Source organism: Desmodus rotundus, chromosome 13 (genome assembly GCF_022682495.2).
Source record: "Desmodus rotundus isolate HL8 chromosome 13, HLdesRot8A.1, whole genome shotgun sequence".
Classification (NCBI taxonomy): domain Eukaryota; kingdom Metazoa; phylum Chordata; class Mammalia; order Chiroptera; family Phyllostomidae; genus Desmodus; species Desmodus rotundus.
In genome coordinates, this window is record NC_071399.1 from 92,468,491 (window position 1) to 92,485,122 (window position 16,632).

Sequence of the window (16,632 nt, forward strand, 5' to 3'; positions counted from 1 at the left end):
GTAATGTAAGTAAATCGGCTGAGTTATTAGTGTACCAATAGCCAGTGATTTTTTAATCGTTAAAGTATGTTTTGAAATCCATATGAGTAATTCTTCAAACTCAGATAGGAATGATGTAATGAAAATTATGTTGTTAAATAAATTCATGTTTAAGGCTCAGTGTTACTCTTTTGGACACAGGTGCCGTGGATTCAGGGTCCTCCTCTTCCTCCTCTTCCAGTTTTGTGAATGGTGCTACCAGTAAAAACCTGCCCGCTGTGCAGACTGTCGCTCCCATGCCCGAGGACTCGGCTGAAAACATGAGGTACGTATGCATCACTTCCTGCTCGCTTTCTACTCACCCCTCCCCCCTTCTCAAACAGGTGACAGTGCGCCCCGAGCACACAGGGGTGGTGAGGGGCTCCTGAGAACCACTAGTGGTGGATTCTGTGACCACCCTCCCTAATTGCATCATTTCCATACTTTTCGCTCATTATACAGAAAGCTGCTATATTTCAGAGCCCAGAGATCTTGAATAATTTCCACACAATAACTTTGCTTAATTTATAAGTCACTGTCAGTACATTACAATATCCAATAAAATAAAAACATGCACAAATGGTAATGTAACAAAATTGGGCATCTTTGGGGTTGTAATGAAAAGTTGAAATACAGACTTCCAAAATAAATTTTTGAATTACATATAACATACATAGTGGAACTTGAATAACCAAACACTTTTTTATTGTGATTAATAGATAAGAATGTTTTTTAGTCCCCTATCAAAGAGCATTCCTGGAAGAGACTGGCCCGAGTTCTTGGAGTTAAAGGGCACACATGCGCACATGTGTGTCCACACCTTTAATTCAAGCACCACACAGGTGCAGTGTGGAGGCCCCGTGCACGAGGGTACATGCTCCTACTATTCTTGCTCCTCTTCACCTTCCCCACCCTGACTTTTCTTACCAGGCTGGTTCTTTCTGGAGTTTTCTATAAACGGGATTGTACAGTGTGTGTTTTTTGTCTCTGCCTTCATCTGTCAGCATTGTGTTTATGAGATTTGTCCATGTTGCCTGTAGCAATAGTTTATTTTTATTCCATTTTTATCCCTTTGTGAGTCCATACTACAGTTTATTGAGCTGTCTCGCTGATGACAGCCCTTGGGATTCTGTCCTTCGGGCTGTTACAAGGAACGCTCTGGTTGGCGCCGCAGTGCTGCCTGTGCATTGCTCTTGGGTGCTCTGCACATTTGTCTGCGTATCTTCTGGGTAGATAACATGGAGTAGAACTTCTGATTCATAGTGTTTGTGCAAGTTAGTTGTACTAGATAGTGCCAACTTGTCTTCTTGTCTTTTCATTGAATTCATTGGGGCAACGGTGGTGAATGAAATTAGAGGTTCAGGTGTACAGCCTGACACATTGTGTGTGTACATTGTGGTAAGTAAGCACTGGCCACCCCGGGTCAGGTCTCCTGCCATCACCAGCGGGTCTTCTAAAGCCGTGTGTGGGTGCGTGCAGCAGCAGCAGCAGCAGCAGCAGCAGCAGCAGCAGCAGCGAGAGCTCTCGGTTCTTCGTGTCTTTGCCAACGCTCAGTGTTGTCAGCCTTCCATTTCAGCCATTTTGGTAGCAGTAGGGTAGTGTTCCATCACATTCTCAGTGTACACTTTCCTGATGATTAATGAACTTGAGCACCCTCTTACATAGTTCTTAGTCTTTTGACTTTCCTTTTTTATAATTTGCCTGTTGAGATCTCTTGCTGTGATGTAAAGAAAAATGGAGTTGTCTTCTCACTAATTTGTAAACATTCTTTATGCATTTTTAAATGGAGCCCTTGGAGGATTATGTTAAACATGCATATCTTCTCCCATTCTGTGGCTTTTCTTACCATTACCTATATGATCTTTCTGGATCAGTGGAAGTGGTAAGTTTTAATGAAGCTCAGTTTACTGAGTTTTGTTAGTGCTTTCTCTGTTGTAGGTCACATCTTTGCCTACATTTTCCCTATTTTGCCTTCTGGCTGCTTTAGTTGCTGCTCTTTGTGTTTAAAGGCTCTGCCTGTCGGGAGCCATGCTCTGTGGGTCTAATGCAGTGGGGAGTGTGATGTGGTCATCAAGGTGACCCGCACCTGTCTTTGCAAGTCTCTTCTTTCCGGGTGCTCTGCCTTGTTGGTCACAGAGCAGGGGTCTGTCTCTCCTGGATGCTGGCTGGGCCATCAGTCCCGCCCCTCTGCCTGTCCCTCTCCCTTTGTGCGCCTGTGTTGCAGACCTGTGGGGTTTGGTAAAGATCGCATCTCATTCAACCTCATTCTTTTTCTGAAGAAAGTCTAAGCTATCCTTGATTCTTTGCAGTTCTCTTTGGATTTTAGAATTAATTTGGCAAAAGCAGAGTAAAAGCAGCTTGCTATGGTTTGGGCAAGGACTGGAATCGGAAGATTTATTGTAGCTGGAGTTACATTGCCTCTGCAGATTACTTCCAGGACGGGGACTTCAGACTCTGAGCATTATGTGTCCCTCCCATTTCTTCAGTTTGTCTTTGTTGTCTTCAGCACCGACTTTGACTTTTTGTGTTGAAGCTACGTGTTTCTTATTTGACTTAGTCTGAGAATTTTAATATTTTGTATTTGTATCTTTTTTCCATTTTTGGTTTTCAAATAAACTTTATTGAGACCATTCACTGTTTAAATGCAACAAAAATACTCATTTTGAGTGCATCTTTTAGTGAGTTTGGGTCAGTGTGTATACCCATATAACCACCACCAAAATCAAGATGCGGACTGTGTCCATCACCCGATCGTGTCCTGTGCCCCGCTTGTCACCCATCCCATCTCTGCCCCAGGCAAGCGCATGCTTTTCCTGCTGTAACATTTGTCTCTTCTAGGGCTTCACCTACATGGAATCCTACAGACTACACTGCTCCGCGTCCGCCTTCTCTCACTCAGCTTTTGAGATTCTGAGATTTCATGCGTGTCTTCCTTTTCCCAAATGAGCACTCCGCTTTTACTCCCGAGCATTGTTGGTCTCTTCCATTGCCGTCACAGCGTTGCTTGATCTGTTCCCTTGTTGGTAGCCATTGGGGTTATTTTCCACTTGGGTGCTGTTGCAAGTCGTCTCTGCGATGATTGAGTACAAGTCTTGCCATGGACGTGTGTGCTTGGGTAGATATCTCGGGGCAACATTTCTGGATGAACCGTAAGCATCCTGTGCTTAGGATGGTGAGACCTAGATTTTTCGACTTTACGATGGTGGGAAAGTGATACGCAGAGTAAACTCCATGAAATGGTTGACACTTTATATAGAATGAATGATTTGGCCCAGCTGTAGAATGACGTAATTCTTCTGAGCCTGTTTAAAGTAGGCCAGGCAAAGCTTCAATGTTTGGTAGGGTAGATGTATGAGATGCATTTTCTGCTTAAAATATCTGCAACTTCATGTGGCCGTAACCCCCCTGGAAGTCGGGAAGCGCCTGTGTGAGCCTGTCTGTACGGGAACCGCCCAGCCAGTTTGCCCTGCGCTCGCATTTGCGTTTCTGTCTGAGACGTCCAGAGCTCCCTTTGCTGCGTGCTCTGGTCAGCACTTGCTGTTGACAGTCATTTTAATTTAAGACTTTATAATGGCTGGGGAATCATAACTCTTTGGTTTTATTTTCCATTTTCCTAATAATTAATGATGACAAGTGGGGTTGGGTTTTAAATGTGCTTATGGGCCATTGAAATCTTTTGCCATTAAAAAAATCAAGTGGTTTTTATTGAAATGTAAGAGTTCTTTATATATTCTGAATATATGTCCTTTGTCAGATAAATGCACTGCAGATATATTTTCCATCCTGTGGCTTATATTTTTCATTTGTTAAAAGTGTTAAGAAAAGGAAGTTTCTAATTTTGAAGTCCATTGTTTCAAAAAGTCTTTGTTTAATGTGGTTTGCATCTTCTTATCCTAAGAGATCTTGACCTACTGTAAAGTCCTGAAGATGTTCTCCTAGAACTTTCTTCTGAAAGTGTAGTTGTAGCTTTTATGACTGGGTCCATGATCCGTTGTCACTGAATATTGGTCTGCGTGACACGCTCAAGGTCGGCACCTGTTTCCATCCACGTGGACCCCAGTGCTTCAGGGCCCTCTGTTCCCTTGGCCCGCTGGTCTAAAACCAGTTGAGCACCTGTGTGTGCATCTGTTTCTGGACTCTGTGCTTCTCTGTGGTCTGCCAGGCTGTCCCCAGGCCAGCACGCCACAGTTGTCCATTCCTGTGGCTTTACAATAAGTCTCTAAGTCTGTTCTTTTCTACAGTTGCTTTGACATTTTTAGTTCATTGCATTTTTAACATAAATTTTAGAATAGGCCTGCCAATTCCCCCAGCCCAAAAAAATTCTGCTGAAATTTTAATTAGCATTATTTAGCATTAGGGAGAATTAATAGCTTAATATTGAATCTTTTAATCTGTGAATATTGTTTATAACTCCATTCATTGAGATCTTTAATTTCTCTCAGTAACTTTATAGCAGTTTTTCATTGTAAAGGTCTTACTTTTGTCTTTTTAACTATAATTTATGTCTTCGATGGCATTCTAAATTAAATTTTTTACTGTAAACTTAGAATTTTGAATTAGAAGCCAAACAAAAAAGAGTAAATACCATATGTTTCCACTTATATAAGATTGCCATTTTTTTGTTTTTCTAACATATTTGGTATACTTTACAAAAAAAAGACATTTGATCCTGGATATCCTCTTTTGGGAAAGTTTGTTTAACTTAGAAGGTTAATGGAATAGTTATGGGTCTCCCCGCATTTTCTGTTTTGCCTGTGTCAGTTTCGGCAGGTTCTGTTGGCATAAAGTAGTTCCTAATATTCTTTCATTAATCTTTCAGTTTACTCGAGTGACATCAGTTAATAGGATCATCCAGGTTTCAGGTGGACACTTCTCTGATACCTTACCTTGGACCGCGTGCCCACCACCCAAAGCTAGATCACCGTCTGCCACCATGTGTAGGACCCCTCTACCCTTCCTTATCTCCTCACCCCTTCCCTCTAGTCACCGCCACACCGTTGTCTGTGTCCATGAGTTTTTTACTTCTTCGTTTGTTCACTCTTTACGTTGTTTTATATCCCACATATGAGTGAGAGTGTATACTTCTCAGCTCTTCTGTCAGACTGACTTGTCTTGGCATGGTGCTCTACAGGTCTGTCCATGTTGTCGCAAATGGCAGTGCTTCTTGTGAGGCGGTATTTTCTTGCGAGTGGTACTCCATTGTGTGGATGCGCCACAGCTTCTCTATCCGGTCCTCCATCAGAGGACACGTGGGTGGTCTCCATGTCTTGGCCACCGTGGGTAGTGCTGCAGTGAACACAAGCGTGCACGTATCTTTGCGAATAAATGTTTCCAAGTTTTCTGAGAAGATACCCAGAAGAAGGGCTGCTGGGTCATACAGTAATCCTACTCTTAAATTTTTGAGGCGCCTCCAGACTGTTTTCCGCAAGTGGGCTGCACCAGCTTACATTCCCGCCAGCAGAGACTGAGGTTCCCTTTTCTCCACAACCTCTCCCACAGTTGTTATTACCTGTCTTGTTGATAACAGCCATTCTAACAAATGGCCAACTGATGTACGAAAAGATGCTCAAGTTGAGTTCCCTAGCTGTTAGGGAAATGGAAATCCCATGCCACCTTCTATTATCCTTCTAACATTCATATACTCTGTAAGATACTCCCTCCTTTTATTTCTGCTGTTTATTATTTGTCCCCTACCCTCCCCCCCCCAAAGCTGCTCTCCGTGTGGGTGGGTGGGTGTGCTCCGGATGGGCAAGCCCTATGTCCTGCGTTGTCACTGTGGACCTGCCCTCTCGGGCTGACATTTTTACGTTTGTTTTCTGGCCTGTGTGGTTTCTAATGAGAGTGTCATTCTTGTCGTTTTTTCTTGTTAGGATCTGTCTTTATTTTCTGACGGCCTTCTTGAATGTTTCACTTTATAGTTGGGTTTCGGCAGTTTATTATGACAAATCTTGGTTAATTACGTTTTATTCTGCTTGTATTTTCTGTGCCTTCTGCATAGGTGGTTGAAGGCCTCTTACCGTTTTTGGAAAATTCTCATGGATTGTCTCTTCACATTTCCTCGGCCCCACCTCCTCTTGTCTTGTATTGCACCATCATAGATCGCCACCCACTTAGCAGCATGAAGCAACCCCCGCTCACTGCAGAGCAGTTCTGCTGGTTAAAAGTGCAACCAGGGCCACTCTGGGCTTCACTCCGACCTCTCCGATCCCCGTTCAAGGCTTTGGCGGTGACTCCGGTCATTCAGGTGGTCGGCAGAACCGAGTTCCACACCACGGAAGGACTGGTGGCCGGGATTCTTTGGTTGAGTGTCAGTCTGGGGTGGCCCTTCGCTCGTGGGGTCTCTTTGCCAGTCCTCGCATTTGCCCCTGCCTTCAGAACCAGTGGCGGCATGTCCAGCTGGTCTCATCCTCAGGCTGCTCTGACTGCCCCGCCTGTGTGTTCTTGGCTTTTCAGGCTTCCTGTGACTAGACTGGTGCACCCCCCCCCCACACACACACACACAGGACAGGAGGTTCTCCTCATGTTGGCTCACATGGCCCAATTTTTATTTGCACCGTCCCTTCAGCCACGGAACACAGCTGTTCACAGCTCAGAGGCTGTGCCACAGTGTGGGTGTCTTTGGGCAGCGGCACATGGTGTCCGCATCCTCCTCCAGGAGGGCCAACACCGGCCGTAGGCACTGGTGCAGCTCTCTCAGGCACCTGCCTCTCGCCCTCTCTCACTGTATGTACATAGGTTTTTCAGTCATTTGTTTCAATGTGTCTTTTTATTGGACCTATTTTTAATTTGCTGATTTTTTTACTTGATGCTTTTAAGACTATCGATAAGCCCTTTGAAGGCATTATTGTCTCTTTCGGCGTATTTTTAATTGGTTGTGTTGTTTCTCTGTGCTGAAATTCCCCATCTGTTTATGCATGTTGACTATCTTTTCTATGATTTATCAGCTCTTAAAGTATTGATCATAGTTATTTAAAATTCTTTGCTAGTTCCAGTGTCCACTTTATCCAGGACTCTGATTCCCTCGGGTGTGATTCTGACAACATTGATTTTTATTCTTTGTACTTACATTTCTTGGGAGAAACTGGGCATTGTATGCAGGACCATAGAGACTGGCATTCGTACTATTTATGCTGGAGACAGGCCAGACCCCACTGACGCCAGGCCCTCGGTGTTGAGATTGAAGGCGCTCCGCTCAGGGGCCGGGGCCAGAGCGTGCTTCCTTGTCCTGGTCCCTCTCCAGCTTGTCGTTCCTCTGCCTTTGCCCTGTGTTCATCCAGGGCTGGCGTGTCAGAACGCCTCTCTCAGGGTTCCTGTCACCCTCATCTTTGGGCTTTTTGCTCTGATCCTGTACTTCAGAGAGTCCCCAGATCCCCCCTCCCAGCACTGTGGCCGCTTCTGCTGCTACTTGTCACTGGATACTTGCCAGCCTGGTGCTTGGGGCCCTGGAGTGGCTCTGTGTTATTCTGGCTCAGACTTGGTTTTAGGCAGGTGCCGCTCTGGGTCTAGGAAGTAGGGCTTCTCCTCTCTCCCTGCCCTTCCCCAGAGCAGAGTCCCTTCTGGTCCCTTCCTCAGCTGCTGCGACAGGGACAGGCTTCCTCCCATCACTGCAAGGGCGAGGCTTCACTGTCCTTCTCCAAGACGCACAGGCTCTGTTTCCCAGCGCACAGGGGAAGGAGGGTCTCGGCGGGCATGGGTCCTTCCCTCTGCGTGCTGCCTCCGCTGTGCCGCCCAGCTTCCTGCAGCAGGGGTGAGGGCTGCGGCGAAGGGCCTGTGGGTCCCTGCAGCTCTGTGTCTCCCTGCAGTTCGGAAGGTGCATTCTCCCCCAGCTGCTCGCTGTCAGGCCTCTGCAGTTTCGTAAAAGCTTTCTCCACTTCTTACCAGCTCCTGTAACCCCAGTGCTGCTGCCCCCTGCCCCCTGCCTGGCTCCGGGCAGGCTCCTTGGTCCTGGACCTAGGCTCTGACGGGGTTGGAAAGCCAGACACTCCTCAGTTGCCAGGCTTTCCCGTCACAGCTGGGCATGAGTGGGCCCTTGAGAGCTCTCCATAAGCAGAGTGGGAGTTCCCCGTGGCTCTTCTGAACTCCATATTCCTAAACAGTGATTTTCCAGTTCGTAGTTTCAAAAAGTATTAAAATCAATAGGCATGTCCTCAAGTGAGAACTAAAAAAATTAGAAAAAAAGAAGATCATGGGGGAAATAAAATAAGAGTTCTTTCAGCTTCGTGTTTTGCTTAGCAACTGCAACTCTAAAGAGTTACAGTTTAAAGAAGCTGTTTTTCAATCCATTTCAGGGTCATGGGTCTGGGGTGCATGTTAGTCCTCAGCTACCTGTTAATAGTATGTTTGTATTTCATACTAGACATTTAGTGAAACACAACATATTTAAAGTCAGTCAGTCCATTACTAGTCATGATACGTAGCTGATGAAGAATGTTATTTGACAGTACACGGTTTTGCTGTCGTTAATACTCTCCCAGTCTTTTCTCTGCATCAGTTTTACTTAAATCAGTTCACTTACTTCTTCCTACATTTCCTAATTTATTTTTTTATTTTTATTTTTTAAAGATTTTTATTTATTTACTTTTAGGAAGAGGGGAAAAGAGGGAGAAAGAGCGAAACATCAAAGTGTGGTTGCATCTTGTGCGCCCCCAACTGGGGACTTGGCCCGCAATCCAGGCATGTGCCCTGGCTGGGAATCCAGCGAGCGACCCTTCAGTTCACAGGCTGGCTCTCAATCCACTGAGCCACAACAGCCAGGGTGCATTTCCTAATTTACATAGAAACATTTGATTGATACAGTCTACTGTGGAATGCACTGATGTAATAATTTCCTTTATATCTGGGCCTTATCTTTGGGTACCTTGCGTAAGGATACATGATTATTCATTTTATATTTCATTTTTATAGATATCTATTGTTTTTGTATAATATAAGAAATGAATAACAAAATTTAAGAACTTTAACATACCAAATTAAATTATGAAGGGTTTACTATATTTTTGACATTATGCTGAGGACCTAGGAGAATACAAAACAATTAAAATCAAAAGAAAATAAAAATTGCAACGTTATGAAATGGCACTAACATAAGGCAGCTTATTAAAATACAACTCAAATATAAGTAGTATCTAAATAAGAGTAGAATTTTAGGTTTTTCTAGAATTCTAAACATGCAATATTTGCAAATAATCAACACTTTATTGTGAATGCAGATTTGTTTAGAATCTGAGACATAAATCTGACTTTTTCTGCTGGTTCATATAATGACGTTGGTCTTGGACATATCTCTAGGTCTGTTACCTTTGGAAAGATTTGATAATAATTGTAACCAGGGATTTTCATAACATTTTTTTCCTTCCAGGGGTTATATCTTTAGTCAAATAAGTTTCTTAAAATCTATAAGTCTCTGTAAATGAGATTTTTTTAATACAGGTAAAGACCAATACATAATTGTGTTTTTTAAAACCATAATAATGTTGTTTTATGACATATTGTTTTAATCCAGGCTTTTAATCTATAGAATTTTATCTAAAACATTTTTTTTGCATTATTTGCTTTCCTGTAATTGGTAATTTTGTTAGAGTAGTTGATAAATTTCCCTAGTTGCCACAGTAACTTTCTTCATGGAAATCAGTAATTCTCTTTCTTAAAAGAATTTGCTCTTACATCAAGGAAAATGGCCAAAGTGAAATCACACCCCCAGCATGGAGTGTGCATGAAGGACATGAGGAAGCGTGGGGGGAGAGAGAGGGCCCAAGAGAGCGCCCCTACAGGGAGGGCTGCCGGCTGGGTGTTCAGAGCGCAGGCCTCACTCAGGAATGTGGGGGGGGGCGCGTGGGCGCCCCTGTGTGTCAGATGCCTGAGACTGCAGGACTGCTGCTGTTGAATACACGAAAATAAACTTTCCAATACATCTAAGAAACTGCTACTTAATCTTCTCCCTAAATTAAGTAACTGTTACTTTTCCTTACAAAATAATTTTTGACAGAACTAGTTTATTTTTTCTGGTAACTAAATGTTATTTCTATTTTAAAGTAAAAATTGTACTCAAAAAGAAGTGGGCTAATTTGTTTATTTTTAAAGGACACAAGGTCGAGGAGTACTCCCTTGTTAAGATGTTGTTTCTTACATGTTGGCAGATATATTTTTCATGTACACCTTGCATTTGGGAAAGGGAGCCTTTTTATTGTGTGTTCTTCTCAGATGAGAATTGAAATAACACTATAGGCACAGTGTTGGTGTTTTTTAAAATAATTGGGGTTATTTGCTAGGTGACAGAGGGGTAACGCTGAGATTTGTGTTGGTACCATTTCCCTGAAGCATGTACACCAAGGACGGCGATCACATACAGTGTTCCCTCCCTTTAACGTGCGCGGTGAGGGGCCTGTCAGTGCTGACGACCTGTCCACTTTCTTCACTGTCGGGAGGGAAGCGCGAGACTTCTGAGGGAACTTTGTGGTTGCCATAGGGAAATCTGATTGTATTATTCCAGAATGATTATTTGTACTTAAAAGCTTTGCTCTCTTGCTGGGTAAAATGTTACATTGTCTTCTGTTAGAAAATTAAAATTTCGGTTGCAAGATGATATGTATAAGCATCATTTAATATTCTACTACATTCTGTAAGAAAACGTTTGTGAAATGCCTTATTATAAGTGTTCTCTTTCTGAGAAGTGTGTTTTCATGTGTACCCTTAAGTCAAGGTAATTAATACGTACCATTTACATAACACACATGTACTTACTTGCTTTGATTAGTTTCTATTTGATATTTAACTTAGTCACTAAGAACAATGTTTTTACAGTTCTGAAGCCTCATACATAAACCTGTAAAATATGAAAAAAGTTTTAAACTAGGGAAAAATTTTCCTGGATTTAGTTAAGTGACAGTATATTACAATCCAGTAGTATAACTATGATGTGAACCTCTATAAATCTAGCATTTTTCTAAAGTAATTTTATTCTCATGAATTAATGTTAAGTAAGAATACTCATGCTTCCCTCAGAAACCAGCTGCAGAAACACACAGTAGTCATTCTATCTAGACTTTTCTCCTTTGTGTGGGTTTTGCTCCCCTTTGTCACATCTCCGTAGTGGAGGCCACTTCAGTGGGAAGAAGCACAGCAAGCAGTCCTGGGCAGTCAGACGGGATGGGTGGACAGTGGACCCAAAAAGAGGAGTCCTGCCTGCATTCCCTAAAAGTCAGAGATGACTTGCAGTTCCTCTGTGACTTGGTCACCTCTCCTGTGCTCACTGCTTTATCACAGCTCACTACTGGAAAACGCTCGGATTAAGTCAGGCGCTCTCAGAGTGTTTGCTGGCTCACAGCATTAGACCCCTGAGATTGTGGACCACCAGTGCTGATCCACACACAGAGGCACCCAGACCTCCTGGGTGAGGGACTGGGGTGGGGGCAGGTCAGGGGCAGGTGACTACGACCTCCATCCCCTGCAGCCCCCTGGAGCCTGGCACCAAGTCTTCCATCGGTGCTTGCTTTCCGAGTCACAGAGTGGGCTTGTCTTCAGCACGTCTGTGCAGGCCCACCCAAACTGTTGCTCTGCTCAAAGCTCTCCTCCAGAATTGGGTCACACCGAATTCCAATTACTCCCTTACTTGCTTAGCTTTGGAGGGACTTCTTAGGGAACTCTCAAGGTCAGAGTTAATTCTTGTAATTGGCATAGTAATCTGTGCAATGAGTAAAGCATGGAAGGACAGACGAAGAAGACATACAGGAACTCCTTTTCCTGACGCAGCTAGAACTGTGGAGAGAGGCCATGGCCCTGCAGGTTAAAGACCCCCTGCCTTCCCCCGAAGACTCCCGCTCACTCAGCAGCTGCCTCTGCACAGCCTGGGACTGTCGGGAAGCAGGACCTCCTTCCTTCCACAAGAACGAAGTGTCATTACTCAGTGGGTTAGGGTTAGACTTCCATGATTTTTCAAAGGTTTTGATTTAGAAGTAAAGTTTATTTGACTTTTTATTTTGAATTATATTTACTAGTCTTTATGTCTTAATTTCAACAGCATCACTGCAAAACTTGAAAGAGCTTTAGAAAAAGTTGCTCCTCTTCTTCGGGAAATTTTTGTAGACTTTGCCCCATTCCTATCTCGCACACTTCTTGGCAGTCATGGACAAGAGCTATTGATAGAAGGTATGATTTCTCTCTCTATTCTAATTACTTTAGTTTCCTGTAATGTTTCTGTTAATCGTGGCATAATTGGTACTTTGGGAGGGATATGTATTGCCAAAAGAATATAAAGACATCGCTTCCACACATCCCAATGAGATTTTCATATATGCTTTCTCCTTGCTCAGTTTTTAAAAAATAACATGCTCACCAAGTCAGTATTACTGCACAGCTGAAAGCAGAAGGAAGAACTTGGAGAGGCTGCCGGGCTGGGGGGCTCTGGCTCCTACGACCGACCGCAGGCTCCCAGGGCTGCCACACTCCCTGCAGGAGGGCGCGTGTGCGCTATGCAGCCATCTCTCAGTGTCCGCCTAAGAGCCAGACCTCCTTACGTGGCCTTCTATTCATGTGGTGTGTGTTACATGTGAGCCCTTAGCTGAGCAAATTAAGGAACTGCGTAACTGGGAATTGCTGGGGCTGGTTTACTCTACAGCAGCTTCAATGGCATGAGAAGGCAAAGGAGGTACATGAACTGCTGTGAAGGTTTAATTTACGCACTTCGAATAGGAGAGTAGTTCTGAAAAAAAAAGTCACCTGGAGCCTTATTTACCTAAAAGTATAGCTTTATAAATAGGAAATTTGGAAAGGGGTAATCAATATGCAGATGGCCCTGGGCATGTAAAACAGCTTTAGGTGCCATTTGTTGGGTGTAGAAGCCACATCGATGTTCCTCTGCTTCTCATGTCCTACTTTCTGTGAAGCTTTGCTGCCCTGCTGTGTCCTTGTCTCGGCTGTGTTTGTACCATCTGTTTCTCCCGGGACAGTGATACTTAACAACTGGACTGAGCTTAAATCCATAACTACCACTTTCCCAGCTCTGGGACCTTTGAGGCTTAGCTGCCTGTTTTTTTTAAAATGTATTGATTATACTATTATAGTTGTTTCAATTTTTCCCTTTTATCCCCCTTCACCTGGTACCCCCTCCCCTCCAGTAATCCCCTCCCCTTAGTTCATGTCCATGGGTTGTACATATAACTTCTTTGGCTTCTCCATTTCCTCTACTGTTCTTAACATCCCTCTATTTTGTACCTACCAATTATCCACCTTAATCCCTGTACCTTTTCCCCTATACTCCTCCTTTCCCACTGATAATCCGTTCAGTGAGACACTGTCAGTGTTAGCCCCTCCCCCCAGGGCTCTTGTGAGAACTACACAGTCTAATGCATACAGAGCTTTACAACGCATGGTGGGCTGTTCATTTTTAAAAAAATACTGAGTTCTTGCTCTAGGTTAAGGGCCATCTCAGGTACCTGGAATGTGTTAGTAACAGACAAGATCCCTGCCTGGTGGAGCTTACACTCTAGCAAGGAGAGATACCAACTAAGCATTAAAATAAGTACTTCAGTCATGTAGAATGATAGAAGTTGGTAAATGCTGTGTAGAAGGATAAGCACCACACCCGGGATGGGGAGGGTGGACATGCAGGGCTGCAGTGCCACTGGAGAGCGTGGTCGATTGTACGTGGGCGGATTGTCCAAGTTCCATTTGAGCTCAGAGGTGAGCTGTGCACACTGCTACAGGTGCAGCTCCGTGGCAGGTGTTCACGGTAAGAAACAGACTCAGCAAGCGCTGTCAAAAACTAACCCCTGAATGCTTCCCCTAAAACTCTGTTTTTCTGTGTGTCTGTGTGTCTTTTCCTAAAATGATTTGGCACATTTACAGAAGAAATTTGTGGTTATCAAAGACATACGAAAATAAACACAGAACGAATTTATTCATGTAGCAATGCAAGTACTGGGTCTTGTGCTGTTATTAAAAGAGACAAAATCAGGACCAAGTTTCCTAGCAGCCAAAGCAAAGGAGAATTTATTCTAAGTTACACGACTCATATTACTGGTCCCTAAGTGGCCGTTTATGACACTTCTAAAATGTAAGGGATTGCTACCAGGTAACTTTTTAACTGCCCTATGTTGGTCAGCCAGTACCCCACATATGTAACTCCCTTTCCAGAATCTTCCATGGCCAGACATCTGGACTGTTTTCTTATTTCTTCCCAGCACTTCAGAAAGTAGGAAGGAGAAATGGGTGGGTAATCAAGAATAATTTTTCTTGGACTTACCTAAATTTACCTCACATATTCTGAATTGAGTTGAAAAAGCATTAGAATATGCCAACTTAAGGTTTTAAAAAAGGGCTATTCTAAAAATGAAACACTGAAACAAGTTATGTATTGAAAGTTCACTTTGTGTTTGCTTGGCAGAATACAATTTTATTTTGTAACTTTTCTGCGTCCGAAGATATACCCTAAATTTAATATATCCTATTTTTAAGATTTTGTGGATATAACTAACGTTCATATTATTTTTCCTATTAAAATAATTTTTCTTAATAAAAGTATAGTAAATGGTAGATCTTAGCTTTGACTTTTGTTTTTTAAATACCATTATTGCCAAAATATAAAATTGACAGCCTTAAGATGTGGCCTGTCAAATTTCTGCCAGTTCGTACAATCCAAAAGTCGAGAAACCTCTGCTGTAGAAGAGCACACGCGTGGTGTCCTTCACAAGGTGGTCAGACCATCTTTTCCGTCCTTACCCCTGCAGGCAGGCGGTGCGGGCAGGCCACTCTGTCGCACGCTCTCCTTTCCTGCACCTCTTCCTGCTGCACCGGATGCTGCTCCTGCTTTCTGTTCCTGAAAGCGTTCTCGTTCTCTGAGTCCTGCCTCGGGTTTCTTAGGCCAAATCAGTGCCTTCTCTGGTGCAGTCCTGTGCCATTCTTGTTTATACAGTAGTAATAAAAGTATTTTTCACTTGTAAGCAGAAAGAATCTTGTTGTTTATGTGAACATTGCCGAACTTAGATTCTGGTACATAATAATTCAGCATTTATTTTCTTGTACTTGAATACAACATTTTTTTTCATTAATAAGTTTTAGAAAAGGTAAGTTGTAAAACTAAGAAAGATCGTTGAAATTGTGTGGTGGGAATCCTGGCGTGGACTGTGGACACCCAGGGCCCCTTCCGGCGCCTCGCACGGCCTGTGGAGACACAGGTCGTCTCCAGTCCCCATTTGCGGGCGCGGGCCGTTTTTTAGTCTCCCCCCAGCTCCGCTTCCCCAGCTTCTCTAATGTGACGCACGGCCCCTCTCCTCTGAGGGGCACTGCCACGCAGCTGTGAAGAACTCAGGTTTGCATGAAGAAGATGTCGAACGGTGAGCACGTCTCATCGCTTTCGACTGTCACTGTATGTGTTGGTGGGGACACAGCTGGGTTTAGGTGACTGGAGGTGTTTACTGTCTTACAAACAGAAAAGGCGAGTGCTCTTATTTTAAGTAATCATACAATGTATTTGAGTTGCATGTTTGTGTTAAATTGTTTTCTGATAGGTATTCATTTAATTGTTTTCTTACAGAATAATCTTTGGTAGTTTATATTGTGCTTTAAAATACAAACTAAAGTAATGTTCTTTAATATTTTTAATTTGTCACGTATATTAGCCAACCTGTGTTAAATTTGTTCTTGTATGATTCTAGAATAATCAACGCAGTTTACATCTTTTAAGCTTGCTTATTATTAACAGTAGCTATTTTTACATAGCTTTTAGGGTGTGTATGCTTCTCTTGGCAGTAATTAAGGATTTTGAAGACAGTAGTTACAGGGAGCTTACCGAATTTCCTTTAAGAAAATTCTCGCTTTTCAACTTGCAAACCAGTGCGTGTGAATTAGAGTGAATATGTGTGTGACTAGAAAACCCAGCAGCCCGAGGGGACAGAGCAACGTGGGCCCTAAAATTGCTCTCTGGGCCTTGTGCCACCTGGAGAAGAGCCGTCCTTCATGGCTCGTATTTAAGTGAGGTGGGGGAGGCTACAGACTGGCTACTGACTGGCAGAAGCAGGTTAGATCTCGATAAGTTTTATTTAGGGGCCTAAGAAGGACAGTGTGCCCAGAGTTGTAATTAGTATTAAGGAGACAGTGGTCACTCCAGCTGACTCGAGGAGAAGGTGCTTGGGGAGGGGTGTTAGCGCAGTGAGGGCTGGCCTTCCCTCTGCCCTGCGCCATCACAGCCTAGCAGGGCCCTGGGAGGTCGCTGTTTAGATTCTGTGGGCACTTTCTGTTTGCCTGGGAACTCAGAGAACGTTAAAGGTAAGTTAATTATCGTGAGGGTACACACAGGTGCCCTGAGCATCAGGGACAGGGAATGAAATACAGTTAGGAAGCCCAGAAGTGGGAGGGGGAGTCAGTGACCCAGGCTACTCCCTTTAACTCTTACGGCGAGTTCGTAGCCTCCCGTTGTTGCTTCTCTGCGTGTGCCAACTCAATTCTTTTCTTCTCTCCAGACCAGCTTCACTGTCTGAGTCATCAGAACATAGCTCAGCATATCATCCATTTTTAACTTGAAATGTGCTTTTCACATAAATATCTTTCACCATCTGATTGTAAGTCATTGCCCATCAAGAGAGCACCTGCCCGGCTCAGCCGCGGTCGAGGCGGGCGCCT

The 16,632-nt window shown here is 43.7% G+C and overlaps 1 protein-coding gene across 3 annotated transcripts in view; it reads left to right on the top strand.

Moving 5' to 3' along the window:
- The window catches only part of NBEA (neurobeachin), a 470,020-nt gene that overhangs the window by 139,575 nt on the left and 313,813 nt on the right, over positions 1 to 16,632 (top strand). For all 3 annotated transcript variants that reach the window (XM_053916392.1, XM_053916393.1, XM_053916394.1), the window contains 2 exons: positions 181 to 304; positions 12,035 to 12,162. In XM_053916392.1, coding sequence (XP_053772367.1) covers positions 181 to 304; positions 12,035 to 12,162 — 252 coding nt within the window. The remainder of the gene's footprint in view (positions 1 to 180; positions 305 to 12,034; positions 12,163 to 16,632) is intronic.